Here is a 22,773-nt window from a genome sequence, read left to right as displayed (position 1 = left end):
TGGCAATCGACTGCAAGTAGAATTTAAATGGTAACAGACACATATACACAAACACAGCCTGCACGTGCTCACACTCACTCACACACACACGCACGCAAGCACACACACAGACACACTTACTCATATACACAGTGGTCATGCAGCTGCGGCGTGTGTGATAATGAGACAATCTTTATAGGGACTCATCTGGACTGTGTTATAGCATCTCACTGGAAACAGTCCACCGGCTCTAAAATAGGAGCGTTAGCTCCTAGTCAGCTGCAGCATGATGTCATTCAATATAATTCCTACATTTAAGGGATAAAAAGATATTTGATGACATGTGAATGTGCAAAAAACAGTGGTTTTAGTTGAAAAATGTAGATTTTTGTGGCGCAGACTGATGTGGAGTTCCGTCTGTAGCAAATTTTTCTCTAAACAGAGACTTGACATAAACAGAAAAACTTGCCTGAGCCCTTGCACCTGTCTGTTGTTTTAATAAGAGGGAGAAAAACTGGAAAAAAAGCTCTGACTTTAATATAATAGACTTTTATGGAACATCATACCTTTAATGTTACTTCAGCAACATTGATGCAAGAGCAAAGTAAAACTATATTAAACATGAATAAATGTACCACAATCTGGTATTTTACAGGTGTTTCATTGAGCTACTGACTTCATAGTATTCAACAGGTGTACTATACCTCCTGCTGTGTCTTGTATTACTAACTTCACATCTGGACAGGGCAGTTTTGCAGTACATTTACAGTTTTACAGTACGCAGACAAAATACCAAATAATAGCTGCACTAATTGCTGAGTCACCTTCAACAATAGGCCATTTTTTGTTGCATCTTTGTTGTTATTGCTTGTTTTTTTAATTGTACAGTCAGTTAAAATCTTGATTATTACATTTAAAAGTCAGAATAATGAGGCCCTTTGGTTCTGATCCTATTTTGTTTTTGGCTGAAGAGATGTGGATCTATATGAATGTGAGCATGACCGTGTCACTCTCGCCTTATAAAAGACTCACATTGGCTTGGTCTGGTCTGTTTCCCGAGCAATAACTTTATTAAAGTCTGCATCTGTGTGTGTGTGCATGTGTGTGTGCATGTGGCGTGTGTGCGTGCGTGTGTCTGTGTGTGTGTATGTGTGTGTGTATGCATGCTTTAATAGCTGGCTGCAGTGGTTCTCATGAGACAGTCCTCCCCAGCTGCTCTGTTACAAGACTGTTACATCAAACACACACACACACACACACACACGCATAAAGGTTTGACTGACTTCACGTAACTTTCACTTCAACCCTAAGCCTCCCTTAACAAGTTCATCAGATTAAATCTTCTTTCTCAGTTTTTCCATTCCCAAAACACTTCTCACCTTTACTCACACCTCCTACAACCCCCTCTCCTTTGAAACACAATAACACATACATTATAGGGTTGTTAGTTAAACAACTGTTTTGCAGTATAATTGTATAATATTGTATTTATACTATATTTATACAAAATGTTGAATAAGCAAGACAGAAAAGTCTTTACAAACATCAGTAGGAGAGTCAAAGACCTTGTTTCCAACATGCTGCTACCTCTTTCTTTTAAAGATCGATCGTCTTTGAGTGTGCAGGTCCAGCCTTTGAAGATTGTTTCTCTGCTGCACCACATTACAATGACAAAATGCAGTATGAAGAATGAAATAAAAAGTTTTTAAATAAAACCACTTTTGCACTTTAATATTTATTTGTGTAACATTCCCTAAGTAAAACTGTTGGAAAGCTTCTTTATTAAATCTTAACAGAAGTCTGAAAAATAGAGCACTGGAAATGTGTTAGTGTTGACTGAAAGATTTATTGTGGCTTGTTTCTTAGTGCTGCACACATTTAGTTAGGAAGTTATACCTTTAGTGAATATCTGGTAAAATTATGAAATCACAACTCCTGTAGGGAAATGTTGTTTTTTGCAATTAGTGTTGCCAAACTTCGCTAAAGAAAAGTTCAATAAATACATGTTTAGACTGCTTTTGGCTGTTTACAGTGTTCTTCCTGAACACTGTAAACACTGTATATTGCTTATGTCATTGGAGAAGTGTCAAATAACCATAAAAATCTAGATTAAACTGTTTATTAATCCAAATATTTTAATGGTAACAGGTGTAATCTCACATTAACCCTATGCTCCTGTCTCCCAGCTGATTTAAATTCTTCTCTTTACTAATCCTTTATATGAGCCTCTAATTTTTTATGTACTGCTTTTCATTGAAAAACTGTTAGAAGTTGTTGTACTTTTCAGACTTCGTGCCAAAAGGCTGGATACCAGCACCTATCCCACTCTCTCTCTGTCCCACTCTCAGCTCTCAGTGATGTGAGCTCCCTGGCATTTGAGGCAGCCAGCCATTACACCATGGAACGTATTGGAGCCAACCAGAGCCTTCAGAACTTGGAAAACTATAGTGTAAAATCCTTTATTTACAAGTACCTTTCAGATGATATCTATTTATCACAAATACAAAAAAGGTTGTCCATTTTGCAAGAAGAAATATTGCTACCAAAACATGTTCCTATACAACATATCCAGTTAAGAAGTGAACTGCATTTTAGTTTTGTCCCTGTGAGCTTGAGTTGTTTGCTGTTTGCATATAGTGTACATGCGGCTGTGCAAATGTCTGGCTAAGCCTATAGAACCAAGTGGGGAAAACACATCGTGTCCAGGGAAGAGAAAAAAGCCAAACACAAGAAGAAGAAGAAGAAGAAGAAGAAGAAGAAGAAGAAGAAGAAGAAGAAGAAGAAGAAGAAGAAGAAGAAGAAAAAGAAAGTGAGAAAGTGTTTGGGAGAGTTTTGAAGAAAGGTGGTGAGTGAGTCAGGTGGTCAAATCTTTTCTACCACCTCATTAGTGGCGATGACATCACAGCCAATTTCTTTTTTAGTCTGCTACCCCTCGGCTATGCCTCTGTTACAGGAGAAGCAGAGCTGCTACTGGCCTGAGTCTTTAACGGCAGAGTCAGGGGAGCTGCTTTTATGTCATCGATAACTCAGAGCGAGTAAAAAGGAGGTTAGATCTGCTCTGACTGAACAAGTCTTTTTTGAGTTGAATATGTTCAACTCCGATTTTTTAGCATTTGAGTTACTCCCTTTCATGAATGGCCTGTAGAGCAGCTACAGCTGTCTGTAGTCAACTGATTTAGTTGTAACACAGCTTTTATCAGTGTCCCTTGAGAGTATGGCTCACATTAATGCCTATGGAGAGCTTTTAAATGTGTATATACTGCAAAAAGCAAATATCTCACAGATGACCTGCAGTGTTTCCAAATTGGCATCCAGTCAATCCCTGTACCTCATAGTAATTTTACCAGTACCTAACAGAGACCTAATAGCCGTGAGAGAGTTGCTCTAGGTCTTACTGGCTGCAGAAATGTGAATGATATCTTAAATTTTTACTTTATATATTCACTGACATGAACCAGAACTTTCACCTTCACTGGAATAAATGTTGGAGCTATGGTGGATATTGAAAAATATGAATGCTGCAAAAGCTGCATCGGTTTTGGTCAAACAAAGTGAGGTTTGATGAACAAGCCTTTTACAGTATTGGCCATCCGTTGTGCTGCCGTTGGAATCCCCAGAGAGACTGACAGACAGACAGACAGCAGACAGGAGACATTGAAGCAGTAAGCCTGTCTACTGGAGGTGAGATTGCCTTGAACACCTACCCAGTGGAGTCGTTCAGTGGCGTAGATGTGTGTTATTTTGTTATTCTACAGCAGAGAGCATCTTTGACAAAGAAAAAACTAGTTAAACTGCAACTCAGACAAGCTGCAGTAGAAAAGAAGCAAATTGCACATGAACAGCAGATAACAGATTGGAAACAGATGTCCACCTCCCATGTTTTCTTTTATTGCTCCATTTTGTTCACAAATAGTGCGAGATTCAAACCAACTATAAGAGACACCCTCATGCAGCAGGGCTCAGATGTATGACGACAGCCTTCAGACAAACGAGATAAAAGTCACACAGACTTTAATTTCCCAGCATTTGTTTCGTTGTTTAACAGTGTTCTGAGGGATGTTGAATGAAACAATAGCTTTTTACTATGTGTTTGAACCCAGTGCACCACAAGCGTGTTTGTGAGAAACTCTATCATAAAATGGGATATGAACGGAAAAAACTAAAGGAGCAAGCACGGTTTCAACTGATGTCTTCCAGTTGTGTGACCTCTCTTTCCTTCTGCGTCTTTTTTCTGTGTCTCTGCCTCTCTCAGTTTAATAAGGCCAGCTGTAGAGTCTGGCTCTCTTGGGAAACAAAGTAGAGTGTGGCTGGAGCTGAGGCTGAATGATCCTGAAACTGGTGGTGGTAGTGGGAGGGGGGGCACTTCCGACCATTTTCCCCCACGCAGCACACCACGGAGTCTGGAGCTTTGGCAGGCCATTGCCAACTTTCTCCCCTTCGTCCCCCCCCCCCCCCCCCACCCCCTTCATTTCCTTCCTTTCTATTCTACTTTTCTTCCTCTGTCTCACAACTGCTGCCTCCTTCTCCTTATCCTCCTACTTTCCATCATCCCTCCTTTTTTTCTTCCTGCTGTCCTCCTTTCTCGCGCTCACTGCCATGGAAAGCAGACGATTAATTTTGGTAATGACCCCTCTCCAGACCCCTGCTCAGTGGCACCATAACAAGTCCAGAATCTTTTCTACTCTCCTCTAATGTGATTACTTTTAGCGCAGACTAAAAACAACCATCCAAGGACTTCGATAAATAGCTTATTTCCTTGTTTCCGGAGTTTTTCTCCGACTTCTCCGTAGTCCGTGTTGGGTCCAGACCTGCTTCCGAGTTTTGACAGGTCCCTGACCCGCGCCAGAGCAGTTCAGCTGTGTTGGGGCTGTATGGGGGTGTGTGCGTCTTTGTGTAAAAGTGTGTGAGCCACAGTTGGAGGGTGTTTTTCATCAGACTAATGAATAACAAGTCTGAGCTGAGAGAAGAGTATTGAACGAGAAGAGGAGAGGAGGAAAAGAAAAGGAGGGAGAAGGAAAAAGGAAGGAGGAGAGGGGAGGGGTAATGACTATCAGATGGTGTTCAAGTGTTGCTGCTGCTGCTGCTGCTGCTGCTGCTGCTGCTGCTGCTGTGTCTTTAAAGGAAAACAGGAGTCACTGTGAATATTTACATACGTGATTAATTCTTTGTGAAATCATCAATGTAAACACACAAAACTCAAACCCAAAGGAGAAAAAGAGGTTGTAGAGAGAGTGTTGGCCATTTGAAATGTGAGGTCACATTGTTCAGGCTCCAACTCATTGCTTGTTTCACTGAGATAAATGCCACTTGGCACCAGGAAAATTTGTGGTCATGGCCCCAACTTTGGTGTCCATTCACTCGAGCGGTGTTTATGAATGTCACCTGCTCATGAAGAGATGCGTACTTCATCAGATTTTATCAATAGAATAATCAATGTGTGCTGCATATTGAAAAAGCTCCAATTTACTTTCCTTTTAAAACACTGAAGCATTTACGAATTTAATTTGGGGTTTTTCACTAATCACCAGATAAACAAATTATCATATCAAACTGACAAGAGTCAAAAAAAATACTAAAACAAATGATTGCCTAAGTAGTCACTTCTCAGTATTCAGGCAATGCACCTTATTCAGCATTATTCCTGTGTGAACAGGTCTCAAAGTTTTGAACACTATAATTTTTTTCCTATTTTTCTTTTTGAAATTGCTCAAATGTTGTCAGCTTGCACAGGGATTGTGAGTGAGCAGCCACAAATTCTTAATTGAATTGAGATCTGAGCTCTGACTCTGACTCGCTCCAAAACGTGCCTGTTTTGGATGTATGCTGGGGGTCATTGTCTTGCTGACAAACAAATCATCTCCCAGGTTGCAGTTATCTTTTAGACTCCATCAGGTTTTCCTCTAGGTTTTCTCGATATTTTGCTGTGATTGTTTTACCCTCTATGTTTACAAGCGATCCAGGGCCTGCTACAGAGAAGCATTCTTACAGCATGATGCTGCCACCACCACGCTTTCCAGTGGTGATGGTGTTTGTGTGATGATGTGTTTGCAGTGTTTGGTTTCCACCAAACACTGCATCTAGTCTGAAGGCCAAAATAATCAGTTTGGTCTCATTAGATCATCAAATCTTCTTTCAGTTGATGAGTCTCCCACATGGCTTCTGGCAAACTCTAGCTGAGAGTTATTAGCTTTTTTTTTACCGCTCTCTGATTAAGCTTCGACTCCAACACCATCAGAGGAGTCATAGGTGTAGTAGGAGACTGTCCTCCTGTGAAATGTGAGAGAGTAGGTTATTTATACTGTCCATGAAAAATGATGAAGACATATGTTTTAACTCTTGGTTCCATCTAGTAGCAGCAGTAAACAAGACAACATGACATACTCATTAAAGCTTTAAAGGTTTGTCAGTCGGGAGGTTGTGGTGGAGAACACAGGACTTTTACACAGGAGACAGGGGCTTAAGTCTGATGCAAGTCCAGTGCAAGACGATTGTTTTTGTTTTGGTCACAGTCGTGAAATTGGTACTTTCTTAACTTAAAAGAGGTACTGAAAAGACTTTTTTACTAATCCTAACATCTTTGGTTAGTGCCTAACCCTAGAATAACCTACCTCTGATGTTTTGTTTTTGCCTAATTCAAATTATGTGTTTATGTCGTTATGTGTTTAGACCAAACACACATACTAATACTGTAATATGAAGAGTCTGGAAGCTGAGTTTTCTGTCAGCAAAATCTGTGAGTCATGTTTCCGAATAAATCAGAGGTAGAGGAGAAATCAGGTTACTCTTCTGCTGCATGTATACTTGGTTTTCCAGTAAAGAGGTTATTTACAGTAGGAGTCGAAGTAGTTGTAAAAATGAATGTAAACAAAAGTAGAAGTAAAGTAGAAAAGTAGAAGTAAAAATGTCCAAATGAAAAAGAAATGACATAAAAAAAGGCAGTATAAAAAAATCAATTTGATTAAAAAAGAACAATCTACAAAAAAATAAGTAAAATTTCACAATCATACCAAACAAGCAATTGCACTACTAGAATCAGTAGCAGTAGAGTACTACTAGAATCAGTAATAGTGGTAGTAGTAGTAGTAGTAGTAGTAGTAGTAGCATAGTCTCCTTTTTCCATGGTTATTCAGGTTTTGAGGAGGGCCTGCTCTAGGTAGATTTACATCTATACTCCAAGGGATATTCAGTGGCTTGTAACAGTTTACATCTTCTAACCCTTTTTATAATGTAGCTTAGAGATTTCATTTGTCTTTATAGTGCAATTCTTGACTATTTAATCTTTCATATGTACCTGGATGTATAGGTGTATTTACACTGCTCAGCCACAACATTAATACCACCTGCTGGTTAGATGTAAAAATAGTAAATGTGTCTTAAAATTATTATATGGAAATAAAAGCTGATCTATCTAAATGGGTTAACCATTGTCAGCACATAAAGTAAAGATCAGCTCCACCTTTACCAACAGTCAATGTAGGATTAGTTGGCACTGTTACCAAATCAGCACATAAATAAGAAAACTCTTATTTATTCATTAAATACAGTGATTTACTTTAATTATACAATTTATCTCTGCAGTTTATTATCTTTTACTCTTCTCGTGACATTAACTTAAGATACTATAGGTTTGGGTTAAAATCGTTGCAAAAAAGTGTGAAACGTGGAACAAGACTTTGGTTTAATGCAAACTAAATTGGCATGAAGGCATTAGAAATATTTTTATACAGTATGCATCCCACACACCAGGGAAATAATATTAACACTGGTACATGTTAACAAAAAGTCGTCTAATTACACATCTAGTTGACATAGACTAAAACATTATAAATTGTTTATATGGAGTCCAATACTAACTCTCCTTTTAGCTCTGATTTCTAAAATCCAGGGTCTGTATTGTGCAGTTAGGTCAACATCTTATGTAGATTTTATGTAAATGTGACCATTATTGTGCTGTAATATAGCCATGTCGTTTTTATACAACATTCTTCTGGCAAATGCAGCTATGTGCTCTTATGAAAAGACTTTGTGTCTACATTATACCTAGGCAAATGTTTTCTGGCCTGCGGGCAACAATTCAGAGAGAAATGGATACTGCGTTAGACCAGCCACATGCTCCTGGGAGATGCAAATCAGAGGAAGATCATGGCAATGCATGTAATAACGGACCACAGTGAAGGTGGTATGGAAACATGTCTCCATAGTTGGGAGGCATTCAAAAATATACAGTCTGACTAAAAACAGTCTGACAGTCATTAATCAAGACTTTTGGGTGGTGATCTACACTACGCTGTAGTAGGATTTTTTTATGAAATACTCTACACTGATCATAAACACATCAGTTTGACTCTAATATCATCTTTTAACTCTTAACACCCTTTAAACTTCTAATGATTGACCACAATCAGAATGTCAGGACTTGTAATAACTTTTTATTCTTCACATCTTCACCATTTAAGTCTCTTTTACTTTCTTCATTATAGATATAGTTAAATTTCTTTGTTTCTATTGCAATAAGGGCTCATTTCATTTCATTTCCTAACAGAAACATGAATAAACCAAAATATTTATCATGGTACTTTTTTATTGTCCAGCAGTTGTATTTTTGTTTCCCATGTATTACTATTTTATTATTTTAAACTTTGTCATAAATGTTTTGCCTTTTAAGAAGCAATAGCTGGTTGATTTAGATTTTTATTGTTTGCAAACTTGCATAACAATAACAAAAAAACCATTAGCAGTTGCTGATACCCAGGTGTGGGAAACAGATGTACAGTAGAGGTCAGTGTAGAAGACTTAGGACACTGAAGCTAGGGACTTTGATGGGTGACATTAATATTTTTAAGTTTTGTTTCGACAAACTGTGGATGGGATCCCAAATTCCCAAGTTCATCCATAAGAGGCAGCTTGCGGGAGTTAAATAGGTTCTGTGCAGGTAATTTAAAATTTTCTCTTGGTGGTCTGGATTACTGGAGCCATCTTCAATGTTCTGTGTACATATCATATATTTATTTGACACCCGTAGTTACTTTACAGATCAGGTTTTTACATAAAAACATGCATTGTAAATGGTTTAACCAGTGCTTTCCACCCCTTTTTAATTACAAATCCTTGGACCCCTGTCACTTTTCATATGTCTTATCAGTTGTTAGTATTATAGGTTATATCACGTAAAATAATATGTTAGTCACTCCATACTTTCAGTGGTTTTGTTGCTGAAACTATACTTTAAGTTAGGTCTGAGGGTCTAAAACCCTGCTTTACTGTTTTTTTCTTCATTTTTCATACTTCTTAATACTTACAGAGAAGAATCAGATTTCCATGGTTTAATCACCATCTATAGCCCTAGTCATTCTGCTTCTTGTACTGTCCTTACCACTAGAAGAACGGCTTGTAGTGTGTACTTTAATCATCCTTTGCAGCCACCATTGGCCTCTGTTCATACAGCATAACGCAGTGATTGAAAGTTAGACAGAGAGGGAAAGAGAAATATGGTCAAAGAAGAAAAAACAAAGACAGAGAGAGAGAGAGAGAGAGAGAGAGAGAGAGAGAGACATAACATTGTGTAACACTGACAGATTATTCATTATGCTATTACTTTTCAGCGGCAGGTTGTGGTTGCCAATCCACACAAAAGATGCATACCAGCAATGGCACTTGGGTTTAGAGTTTATAATAATGCACTACTGAGGATTATAGACCCCATAGTTGAGTTTTACATAGGTTGTCAACCTTTAACTACTGCACAGTTAAAGTAGGAAACAAAATTTAAACGCCAGTCATTTCTTTGGAAAGGGGAGTTAAGTTGCACGATCATGGCTAATAAAATCCCAAAGATGTAAAGTAAGAAAAGCAGATTAGAGTTTGATGAAGGTTGCGTAACGCTTTTACTAAGACCTGTGTGAAAATTTGAAAAATTAATAAAACAGTGTCTTTTAGCACAAGATGGAGCTTTTTTATTCAGTTGTCTCTCATTAGTTTTATCCCAGCCGTGTCTTTTTTCCCTCTTTTGTCTCTGCTGTCTCTTCTAAAATTTTCTTCTCCTTCCAAGGAAAACAAATAGTTAGAGTGAGTAAAGGCAGTAGAAGCTCCCTTACTATAAACCCCTGTGTTTTAGCTTCATCCTCAAAAAACTCCACCCTAAAAAATGTTATCCCTTCAAGGCAAACTACTTGCAGGCCCCTCCAGTGACACAGCTCGTAGAAATATAAAAGGCTTTGGCCATGGCCAAATTAACCCTGTTAACGGCTTCAGCCACAAGCTCAGCCTGAACTGTCAGCATCCAGTGCTGCGGCAGCCAGTTTCCCAGCTTGCTGTCCAGGGAAAAACAAAGCACAGAAGAGGAGGCAGCGTGAGGAAAAAGAGACAAAGGGAACTTCAAGCTTCTCAGCTACTTGCTGTCAAAAAAGTGGGTGAAGAAAACATTAGTTTTTGCAAACTCCTGTCTTACTGGTAGCTTGCTGTGTCAAATAAATCTGGAAGAAGAAAAACTCGTCCAGCTAAAAAAAACTCATGGCAAGTCCCCCTCCAAGAAAGTGAATGGGAATGTGGATGCAGAATTCATGCTGTTAGGAATGTGAGTTTCTGATGGCACCATGGCCTCTAAGGTCATCAAACCCACTTAGTAAATGAGCATGATGCAACTTCGGTTTTAGGGTGGATTCCCCTCGAAACACACCAGTGTGCAGCCAAAACAAACTCCTGCTGATGGTTTGCCTCTTGCCTCTGGTCTCTCCGGCCTGCTTCTAGACAGCAGCTGAGGGACCCTTATTGCTCAGAGGGTGGAGCAGAGGAGTCCTCCGGCCCTCCCACCAGCTATAAGACCAGAGGCAGAAGGAAACACTCAGACAGCAGGCACACGTGGAGCAAAGAGGGAGAAGGGCAAGAGCGAGACCAATAGAAAGCAAGAGAGAGTCAAACCACTGCTAAAGACTGGGAGTAGTTTTTGCTATATAAATTAAAACAGACAACCAAAGAAACAAAGGACTAAGAAAGCAGTCTAGAGAAGAAACAGAAGATGAATCCAAAACAATCTGACTTCAACATGACATTATAAAATCTATTTTCTTCAAAGGATTAATTTAGAGGCTGACTTTTGGGACATAAGGTGTTTTTGCACAAACCAAGAACCAACAACAAGAGGGATCGGGAATCTGTGACAGCCGCTCTGAGGTCAAGTCACTATTGACTCCTTACTTACCTGGTTATTTATTAAACCAAACCTAACTCCACTCGTCCAAATCTGATTCAACCTGACTTAACAAAATTTGAGGTTAAAGTAACTATTTCATTGTTGGACAACTTTATTACCAGCATCAAGAAACCTTTGTAACTCATTGCTGTGTTGGAGATGACATTTGCCATGCTGCGCACGGCACCTCCTGCAGGTCGCTTTTTGTATGGCGACATTGCACTCCTCTCCGAAGACGATGATGAGAATGGCAGCGAGGGCTCAGGCTCAGAGGAACGTAGCACAAACTCCTCCAACTCGGCTGCCTTCCGCCTGTCATCCTCATCACCATCTGCCTTTCACATCAAGGTGAACAGGAAGAGGAAGCTGTGTGGTGGTGGAGGAGGAGGAGGCGGTGGTATAGGTGCAGTGGGCATGGCTGCAAGGCTTGGCCCCACGGGGTCATCTCCCCCAGGCGAGATTCGCCAGAGGACTGCGGCCAACGCAAGGGAGAGAGATCGCACTAATTCTGTCAACACAGCATTCACAGCACTTCGCACACTCATCCCCACCGAGCCAGCAGACAGGTACAGAATGATTCACCCGTGTGCCCTGACGTTTGGTCTCACGCACAAATACTGTAACTGAGGCAATGCCACAGTGTGTCAGATATTTCATAGAATCTGGGAAGTCATACAGACAGAATGATGTTTGTTGTGTCTCTATTTTAAAATACCGTATAAAAAGTTCCAATGCCTGCTAATTTCATTTTTCAAATTACAACTAAAAATGTTGTTTTCTTTATTAATGCGACTTGCTCTATTTTGATGATTAGAAAGCTGTCAAAGATCGAGACGCTACGTTTGGCCAGCAGCTACATAAGTCATCTGGGCAACGTCTTGCTCCTGGGCGAGGGGCTTCATGACGGACAGCCATGCCACGCTCCCTCACCACCGTTCTTCCACGTGAACTCCTCCCCTAACCGGGGATCTGACCAATCAACTCAGCCCAAGCACATCTGTACTTTCTGCCTCAGCAACCAGAGGAAAATGGTGAGCAGATAATTTTAAGTAAAAAAAGAAATAAATAAGTAAAGATAGATCGAAAGGAGGCCTGGTGGATCAATGGGTAGAGCATCGGGTTGGGATGCAGAAAGCCGCAGGATCGAATGCCACTCCACCAGGTGTGGCCCCACCCAGCCATCGAGGGCTACCTTTGTGCCTTTCCCGAGCCCGGATAAAATGGAAGGGTTGCGGCAGGAAGGGCGTCTGTCATGGCGCATGTTCCGCTGTGGTAACCATCGAAGGGACAAACCGAAAGCCATTGATCTCTGAAGTAAAGATAGATCAAAAATAGCGTTTATAACAAACCCCTCAATACAGCTGAGTAATCATCACTTTAAAAGTGTCATTAAATAGTAGGAAAATAATTAGAGCTCTTGACTATTTTCATTTCACCTAAACAACTATTATAAATGTATTCTGTAACACTTTTTTGAATAGAAGAATTAAAAAATCTATATAGGACTGAAGCTTCTTTTGGGAAACTGCGTTGTGTTTTAGGGTCAGTCTGGTGTTTAAAGCTGACCTGAGATCACTGAGTGTGTCTATAAACCTGATTGGCCCTTAGGGATTTTAAAGGCAGAACCTCTTTAAAGTCCTCTTCTGGGGTGAAGGACTGTGCATTATTGTACTTTTGGGGGTTAGTTTAGCTCGAGCAGGTGGCTTGAAAGTTCAAGGTGGTTTTTGAAACCGACTTGACAGTAAAGAAGTGATTATTTTGTGTCAGAGCAGCTGAGGCAGGGCTGATCAGAGAGGTGGGTCAAACAGCACACAGCCTTTTTCACCATAACAGCGACTAAAAGTGCATCCCTTCTACATTTTTCTTTTTTATTCTTTAAAATATGTATTTAAAGTTTACAAACCTATTTATGCAGTGAGTCAGATTTATGATCCGGGAGCCCATGAACTCCATCCAAACCATGTGTATAATTTTAAAAAATGTATTGACGTCAGCCTGAATACAAGGCTTTTAATCTCACGTCCCGGAGAACAGATACCCACACTGGTAATGGCTTTGTTCCACTGAAACTAAATGCCACAAGATGAAATGCAGGTACTAAATGTGTACACTTATACGTTGTCGTAGTAGCTCTTTCAAGTAACATTGCATTGAATTTAAACACACAACAAAAGACAATTACTTACTTTTTTCTCTTTTCAGTGAAAGTGATAGCACACTTCCTCTTCCACTCTTTCTCCAATGTCGCACTCATTCTTCACCTTAATAGATACACAGAAAAATAGCAATTAACCCAATGGAAGTTTCAACTCAATATTTGATTGATTGGGAACAGGGAACAGACATAATCAGGACAATTTTCAGTATCAGAAGACTGTCAGTCTGATGAGAAATAACAGAGAATGAAGAATTGACATCAGCCGATTAAAATCCAAATTTACATCACTCCTTAGGCAAAAACCACAGAGGACGATAGAGAGGTGACGTCCAGTCAGCTTCCCCCCCCTAACTCATAGCCGTTGCCCATTTAGCAGGATTTATGGGTAAGGAGCTGACATCTGGCAGACTCCCCCGTTACCCCAGCAGTGTGTGAAAGCTAATACCCTCCTCAGTGTCTAAACCCAGAGACCCTTTAGCTGGGGGATAACCTGAGTCTCAGCAGTGTGCGTCTCCCCCTCCCTCCTGTCTCCCTTCTGAACCTCTGCAAGTGAAAGCCTATATGTGTTTGGTGTCTAAACCCAGACACCCTTGTCTGGGAGATAACCAACCAGAAACCAGTCTCCTTTTCTTTTTGCTTCTGTACATCCTTCCTTTTTCCTTTGCTCTTTTTCCTCCTCAGCTGGAGCCCCACGTCCTTCTTGTCCCCCCGAGCTCTGCACCAGCTCAGTGCATATCGATCAGCCCGGTGGAGGGCAGAGCTGTCAGTAGGAGCTGCGCAATACTATCTGCTGCTGTCAACTCACTGCTGCAGATGCATGACTGACCTGTAAATGCATGCTGAGTAGATAATAATTTTGAATCTTTCTCATGTGAAAACAGAGACACTTTGACTAAGGCTCTGCTACTCACTGTCAATCACATTGTGCTGTTTCACATTAACTGTGTAGAAAGTCATAATAGTGCAGTGTATATGATGCGTGGTGTGCCACAAGCAATTGTACTCTTTTTCATGAATTGCACTGGTGAAAAACATGTTTTCATTATCCATTATTTTTAATAATTGATAATCATGGATAATAATGACGGATTATTTAATTAACAAATTGACACAATCATGAGTCTGGAGGAAGAAAAACAGGTTGTGTAAGGTACATTTAGTGTAGTCTCATATATTATAAAAAAACAAAATATATTGATAATAAATGTCGGTACCACACGCGTTTATCAAATTTATAGAAACAACTCCAAAATGCTATGTACTTTCATTTGTTCCAAATTAAACTATAGGGTTCTGTAGATTGTAATTTCCACCTGCTTGACTCAAACAGGTGGAAATGGTTTGTTTGTTGGTGACTATGTCAGCTATTCTGCAGTGGATTAAAGCCTGTTTGATGCGTTTAAGCTTTTGATGCAGTAAGAGCTTATTCTGAGTCAAACAGTTGAGTTGTTACACGTTTGGACATGTAACAAGAAAAATACCATCAGACATTTCTAATTTATAACAAATTAACATAGTAGTAGTGAAAGATATCACTGTGGAATTGTGTAGAAATAGTGCTTCTGAGAACATATTGCATGTCTGGATTACACTATTGATAGGATTACTATGCAAATTGTTTCAGGCAAAAAAAAGAGAGTCTGGATTCACCCGGCCTTTAAGTGGTTAACTCTGATTGGCAGAACCTGAGAGCATTTCATTTTCCCCTGCAAAAGTGACTATACAGTGCATTTAAGTGGGCTAAAGGGCAGAGTCAATGCTGTGATTACAGAGAGGAAACGATTGTGAACGTAAAATGAGACTTTGTGTCCTGAGTGCTCTCTTTGTATGTTTTTATGGTCATTGAGGTTCATCACAGCTGTCAGGTCTGCTTAGAGCAGCTGCTTCAATTACACTTATTTCCAATGTGGGAGAGGGTGAAAGTGAGAAAAGTATACGCTCATTTCCTCTTATTATGTGTGTATACACTATTTCAAATGAAATAACCCTGTCAGACTACTGCACAGAGAGAGCCGAACTACTGCATATTACATGGGATACATGCTGTATGTGACTTAATTATCTATATGACTTTAGGTAAATTACTGAGAGATATTCAGATTGAGTCACCAGAATTGTAGATGGGTAATGTGATGCAAAGTAAATTATTAAAAGTAGTATGGTGCATTTTTAAAAAGTATTTTTTCATGCTTTATCTTTTAAAAAAACGCTTTGAGGAAAGTCCAATAAAAACCCTTGTAGAAACCATGTAGAATGTATAGTATGATGCATACAGCTGTACTTCTGTTAAATGAGTTTTTCCCTTCTCAAATTGTCATGTAGAGTGACATACAGTACAAGGGGGCATGTTTTTTACTTAGTATCTTTTGATCAGAAGCCAAGTTATCCCTTAAGTATCCACATACATCGTGGTCAATTTTGACTTTTCATAAAAAACATTTCTGGGGTGGAGCACCAGCAGTTTGGCATGGACAGACTGGAGCACAGCCTTCACACACTGGTGTCTTTGATGTATGCAGTAAAAACAGGGACGCTCCTGATGGCTACATCTGTAAATGAGATGTACATGGTTGAGGGTAGAGGATTGAGGTGAGCTGTGAGCTGCTTAAATCCCCATGCTGTCTAGGTGATTGATGCAGAGATCCTGTGTTAGGCCTCTCTAACTCTGCTGATCAGTGCAACTGTCAGGTGCCTACAGCAGGAATACTGCAGAACTGCAGCTTTTTTAGATATCACGTCAATCTACTATTGCCAGTCTGTCACTGAAAGAAGGCATGATGACTGATGTTGAAATGTTCTGTACCAGTTGGGCATCTGCAGTGGTACTAATACATGTTTATTTGTACTTAGTTAATAGTAAATAGAGTACTTGTATGCAGCTGAATGATGCTGAGATGATGTTTAGCCGGTGCTGTCATTAATACTATGTTAGTCATGCTGAACCTTTCTTTTAGGCTTGGTATAACAAGTCCAAGCAGTTTTCAATGTTTGATGAATTCAAAAGAGAGAATTTATGTGTTTGGAAACAAAATAAAATTTTCAACTATGATACTTATAGTGTGGTTGCTGTAAAAAGACCATTGTCCCTTTGAGACGGTTGAGTTTAGTCGACTTTACAAGCATTTTAAGGCACGACCCTGATTTAATTCCAAGTTGAAGGAATGTGATTTATTTGGAATTTTCTATAAACCAAATAGAAATGTATAAATTTAGTGAGACAGCAAACCTAATAAATGATGTATACTCCTCCTAATATTGCAAACAGTTTTAATTTACATCTGGGCTGCTGTAAAACTTTTATAGGTGATGATTGTTGTGGGCGGCTGGAAAGCAGGGTGGATGAAAAGACAGTGGCACTAAAACTGCACCGTGCAATTGGAAACTGACTTATCTCTTCATGTGTGTGTCTGTGTGTTTGTGTGTGTTGGAGTTGATAGAGAGAGAGAAAAAAGTGAACTCGTATGTGTGTGTTTATTTGAGGCTTTTCTGAGTGACACAATGAGTGAAATTTTATATGTGTCTCTGAATATATAGTACAGTATACACACACAGAGACACAGGCACACACTGGCTGGCTCTCCAAGTCTGGAAGTCATTGGCGGTACAGAGCGGAGCAACCAATGAGCTAATTGTTCTGTAAATGATTTATCCTCTGCTGAGGCCTGCACAGCCAGTGTTTAATTCAGCTGCAGCTATTAGAAACACATTTACGTTGGGCTTTGATGGTGATGTTAAAGAAGCCTGGAAACCACTCTGCGTGAAACGCCCTGCCTGCTTATATACACACTCACACCTACACAAATGACACATGCACACACACGCGCACACATGCACAAGCGTAGAAATACTGACACAAAACCGTACAGTGCAACAAACCCACAGTTTTATCAAAAGCATTTCACTCTACTTCTATTTTTTTCTAGTCTTTTCAGCCAGACGGCAGTTCATTGCTTCTTCCTAGACACCCAAAAAACCTCATATATGATTACTCAGTTAAAGAGCCCTGGACGACGGCTGTGCTTTCAACACTTTCTAAACTAATGGTGTGCAGGAAGTTGTGGAAACATAGATGGAGAAGGAGAGAAAGCGAGCGGGAGAAATGGCCAACAACTCAGCAGGATAATCAACTTAGCTATTTATCCTCCAGTTTGGACAGTTGGTTTTCGACTGTGCTGAAACTACACTTTGCTTCTTTATAGAGATCAAATGAACCATGCACCTTAAGAGGGCTTAAATGCATGGATAGAACATGTGCAAGAGCATGTTAATGACTGTGGTTTTACAGTCATTTGGTTATTAGTCTGTTTTCAGTGGAAAAAAGCATTACGTCACAGGTGGACATTTCAAAGTCATAGATGAAAACCAAATTACCCTCATTTACTGATAATGCTGGTGTTGACTCGAAGTTAATGTATTGTGATTCACGAGCAAGAGCTTTGCTTGTTTGCTTCTCGTTTGGAGCTATGCTAATGAGGTGCACTGAAGGTATCTAGAATACTACAGGCATTATTCAAACATACTCTCATCCACGTTGGGTGTGTGTCTGTATGTGCGTGTGTGAGACTGGCTTTCTGTATGGCTGTGTGCCTTCATGCATGGACCTGTCTGTGTATTCTCAGCACAGATGGGAGCAGTTAAAGCCTAATTTAAGACCAACAGAAGAAGCCGGGTCACATAACTAACAAAATCTATTAGGAAAACTATCATTCTGTTGTCCTTTGGTCTTTAGGGAGAGGGTTGCTCATGGAGCAAATTAAAACAAAGCTACAGAAAGCTGAGCCAGGCAAAGAGCAAATCTAAAAGAAATCTACAGCACAAAGAAACGCAAGTTTAAATTGTGCAGTTTCTTAAAACAATAACTGCTGAAGCTAATGACACATTGGTTTTTGCAGGGTGCACATCACAGCACTGATGATGAAGTGATGGTTAGTGGGTAATGTAGCAGAATGAAGTCAGCTGAGACCGGCGAAAATTATGTTGGGCTTTTACTGCAGTCAAAACAAATTATTAAAATGTGGGGATAATTAAATACATGTGTGGCTGCCTGGTGTGAACTACATCTGATTAGGCAATCTAACATGAAGTGCTTTCTGAAGCTATCAGGATGCTTATTAGCAAACCCCATTGAACCTGAATCACAGTCTGATAAAAGCCACATAATGACAGACTGTGGCTTATTTTGTGTGATAGTTAGCTTTATTTGAATGCTTGATGTTATTTGTCGCACCATTTTATTATATGCCTATGATCTAATTCATTATCATTTATGGAGGTAATTACAACTTCTGTTAACCTCTCCAGGCACTGACGCACATTCATATATTTCCACTTGATAAACTAAAAGGGATATTAGCAGTTTTTATTTCATGGTTGAATACCATTCTCCTTATAAGATTGTCAGGCCACTACCCAAGTGCAATTATATTTTCCAACCAGTCCTTCGTCTTCTCGTGCAGCCAGAGACTAAATTAGATGTTTGTATTTGACGGTTTAACCCAAGAAAAAAGAAAGAGAGGGACTGTGGAAAACCCACAGTTATAGGTAAAATGAGGGAAAACAATATCAAAGTTTGAATTTGTGAATAAAATGCTTAAAAAGACTGTTTACTGTCTTCACATTAAACTAAAGACAGACTTTCCTTTGATAAGACAATAATATTGTTCCAGTGTGGAAATATCATCAGACTGTATCTAAAGTAAATATCATGAGGTAATCATATTAGTGTCGGACAGATCACCCCCTTGGGAAGTCAGCATGTCTGTGTGTTTATGTATGTGTGGGTGTTTGAAGAGAGAAAGAGAGAGCAGAGATGTCATCCGACCATGCCCTATTAGTCTTCAGAGATTGTTTTGACTACCAAGCCAGGCCTCCTCTTTTGACTGAACCAGTTACAGCTGAACCGCCTTCACCAGCTGAGCACGCACAGTGAGGCGTGGGCTGATGTCATGGTAATTTGATGTAATTTGGTAAATCAGCCTATTGTCATGCACAGTTTTTGAATTGGAGTTTTCATGTACACACTTTCTTTATCCCACATCAAGTACTTTTCCACTGATAAATACAGTACCTACAATTTTCCACAGTGCCTTCCAACAGACACCGTAGAGTCCGGCTGCTGTTGTGTCTTCCAGCTGTTGGTTTTATGGTTTGTGTTAAAAGGAAGCACAATAACAGCAATGCCAAATCGAGGCCAAAAAGTTTTCAGGCTTTGTTTGATATCATGTATTTGTTCAACATTTCTAGCTAAGACAAAGCCATGCAGGTTATAAAATGTGTCACATGATAAAATTTAGATACATTTTGAGCACTATTCAGGTCATTAATATTATCTTGCTAATGTAACCCTTTCTTCACTGACATTTGTGATGATTGTACGGTCTTGGATAGCGATGACTGATTCTTACACTGCATTGTGAGATGATTTGAGTCTGTTTCATGCATTTTCATCCCCCCCAAATTATATTTATATACTAAATGACTGGTTGAAACTGGTTGAATTTGCAATTAGTCAGATTCACTACTTACCCTTATTACTTCAATAGAATCTTCTAACCATACACTGTAATTATTAATCACTAGAGTGAAATGTTTTATCGATGACCAGCGACTCTTTGATTTGTATGGCACATTCTTACTGTAACTGTAGTAGATGTATCTCAACATACTGTACACATTTCCATTTAGCACTATTAATTTAAAAAAGAAAATCAGCAGTAAACAACAAGAAGAACAAAATCAAGGAGCAAAAATACAGTGGTTATAGTCTGTGTCTAGATAATTGCAGTCTAATAATGATCCTATACTCTCAATCCAACAGGAGGAAGAATTTGACAGTAATAGTTCCTGTGTCTCCTCACTCACCTCAATCAGTGGGAGGACCAATTCCTCTCCAAATCCTATGATCTCACTCCCCTCATTACTGCCTGATACCCTTCCAAACACCTACCCACCTTTGTTGATGTCAGTCAATCGGATTTTTCCAAACACCTACACTTAATGCACGGTCTGAGAGGAAATGTGTAACAGGTGTTTGGCCGATGAGGGGAGCGAGGGAGGGGGGCAGAGAAAGTCGAGATGATATGAGAGTAGGAGATAAAATTTCAGGAGATGAAGTTGTAGTTTCACTGTAGCGCTTTTGTGAAATGTGAAATTGATCTCTAAATAAATAAATAAAGAAGATCATTTGAGATAATCTTGGAAACAGCTGCCCTAAGATGTATTTACCAAAGCAGGGGTGACGTGTGTTGCATATAACTCAGTGGTGTGCTCAGTAAAATCTGTGGATTGGAGCTTGAAAAGCCAGTGGTAGATGGCCTGAGAAGTGAGCAGAGTGGAGGTTAGGTGAGGAGGGAAAATGTGATGTTATTTTCCTGGCCAGATAGAGACAGTCTCCTCACCAGCCAGGAAATCAAGAATCCTCTGTTCTGATACCACAAATGAATGAAAGGCATATCATCTTGCAGGGTTGTCACACTTACGATTTCACTGTTCAAGTCAAAAATTTATTTAAAGCAAATACTTGATGATAACTGCTACTTCAACTGATGTGTGTATAATACTCTACATAATATGTGAATTTACTGGATGCAGTCAGGGTTAATTTACCTTTTCCAACAGTGGAAGGATATTAGCAACCTTGGCCTACTGACAAAACCACATTAATTGAGTGTGCCAATGGTTGCAATAAAACAGTATCTCTTTCCAAGATGTGCATTTTGCTTTCATGACACCACAATTTAGGGCCTGACATCAAACATAGCAGTCTTACTGACATGTTAAGCATATTTGAGAAGAGGAGTTGGAAAACCGCCCCAGTTTCAGTTTAAACCAGGCACACAAGGTGTTTTATTTGTACACGTTTATGTAACTAGAGCGGATTCTGTCAAACAAGTTTCTGGAGCAGACTATGATAAAAATGTGAAAGGACATGCAAAAGGTTATATGCCACCAGCTGTTTCCCTCTGTTTATGTTAGGACTAACTGTAACTTTTGCTTTACATAGATTTCAATTGAATCAGTGATGATGGGACTTGTTGTTTTCTCTGTTGCAGAACAAAGACAGAGACAGGAAGACAGCCATCAGAAGCTAACAACGAGAACGCAAACCACGCGGATTAAATGCTGCTCGTTTTGACAGCGCTTTGAGTGATTTTACAGTTACTGCAACTTGAAGACGTATGAGACTTGCAATTCAGACAATGCATTTCAAAGACCTTTGAAGGACATCTACAGCACTTCCAGGACTTTTCCAGGAACTTCACAAAGCATTTATTTTTGTTCACTTCTTAATTTTTCTCCTTACTCTGGGAGAGTGTTTTAAAATTTGAGACACTTTTCATCACTACTTTTAAACGGCTCTCAAATTTGTATTAACACCATGACGAATCTTTCAATATCATTGAGACTTTTCACTGTATGGTTCAAAGACTCAGCAACTCTTCAGAGTCTAAGGAACTTGAGGCACATGATCAAAAAACATTAAACTTATGAAAGACAAATGTGTATTCATCAGAAGCTGTCTGTTATTAATGTGTAAACTGAATAAGAAATGTATATTTATGTGACATAACATTATATAATGATACGATGTTATTTAACAGGCATATGGCATTTGTTAGGAATCATGAGGAGGTACAAAACATTTGCTGATGACACAGTTTATGGCTATCACTTAAAACATGATGGAACTTCTGTGGTATTGGCCAGTTGTAATCATATCATCATCATTTCATTTTTTTAAGTGTCTTAATGCTGGAAAATAACTCAAGATGACCAATAAATTTTTTGTATATCTGGATGTATATTTTCATTCATATGTCAGTGGTATTTTGAACAGATTGTGCTCTGAAATCCTCCAGTTTAAACCAATAAACATTTTAAAACTTTTCCACTGTGAAAATGTATTTTGCTGCTGGGACATTTTAATGCGACGTGGTGGTTTTTATTGTACTTTCGCTCATTTTTGCAGTTAGAAGAGAGATGATTTTGAAAGTTTCAAAAAATTATTTTAGCCAAGAAGCAGTACAGCATGTTTCACAACAACTACACATGTAGCTTAAATCATCCTAATTTTCACATTTACCTTTGACTCTCAGTCTCATCCCTCTTTTTTCTCTCAAACACACACACACACATTTCCACCTTTTTATTTCCTTCTCTTCTGGGGAAAAAAGATCAGAGCAGACAGACAGAGGGGCAGAGGATAAGGCGGACAAGAGGGGTTTGAGAAGCAGAGGAAATAGGAGAGAGGGAGAAGGGGGGGGGGCACCAAGATCGAATCTGCAGGTATGACTACTTGGACATCTGCTTGTGTCCCCTCGCTGTCCTCTACCTTACCTTTCCACATGCTCTTCTCTGCTCTGCTCTTCCTTTCTTTTCCCCGGAGTGCTACAGGCCAAAGTCTGGTTGGTGATGGCTTTCCAGCGTGTTCAGCTATGCACCACTTACC

General features: G+C 39.5%; 1 protein-coding gene across 2 annotated transcripts; it reads left to right on the top strand.

Moving 5' to 3' along the window:
- The first annotated feature begins 10,837 nt into the window (after nt 1-10,837).
- Nucleotides 10,838-22,197, top strand: LOC137131032 (basic helix-loop-helix transcription factor scleraxis-like). 2 transcript variants are annotated; one of them, XM_067511805.1, is made up of 3 exons: nt 10,838-11,733; nt 11,982-12,198; nt 21,377-22,197. In XM_067511805.1, exons 1-3 carry the CDS (start codon nt 11,327-11,329, stop codon nt 21,413-21,415), a joined length of 663 nt encoding a protein of 220 aa, XP_067367906.1. In that variant the 5' UTR covers nt 10,838-11,326; the 3' UTR covers nt 21,416-22,197. The 2 variants fall into 2 exon arrangements, with proteins under 2 accessions (XP_067367906.1, XP_067367905.1); XM_067511804.1 differs by lacking the exon at nt 21,377-22,197 and adding an exon at nt 14,007-16,641.
- The last annotated feature ends 576 nt before the right edge of the window (nt 22,198-22,773 follow it).

This window comes from Channa argus, chromosome 7, assembly GCF_033026475.1.
Source record: "Channa argus isolate prfri chromosome 7, Channa argus male v1.0, whole genome shotgun sequence".
In the NCBI taxonomy this organism is placed as follows: domain Eukaryota; kingdom Metazoa; phylum Chordata; class Actinopteri; order Anabantiformes; family Channidae; genus Channa; species Channa argus.
The sequence above is the reverse complement of the archived record's forward strand: the minus strand, read 5'-3'. Positions and strand labels throughout refer to the sequence as shown.

Bases quoted from the DNA above. Each gene is read 5' to 3' on its own strand.
- LOC137131032 (XM_067511804.1), top strand. From the start codon at position 11,327: ATGACATTTGCCATGCTGCGCACGGCACCTCCTGCAGGTCGCTTTTTG. The intron at 11,734-11,981 runs GTACAGAATGAT...TTTGATGATTAG, and splicing joins CCCACCGAGCCAGCAGACAG to AAAGCTGTCAAAGATCGAGA. The intron at 12,199-14,006 runs GTGAGCAGATAA...TTTCCTCCTCAG, and splicing joins TCAGCAACCAGAGGAAAATG to CTGGAGCCCCACGTCCTTCT.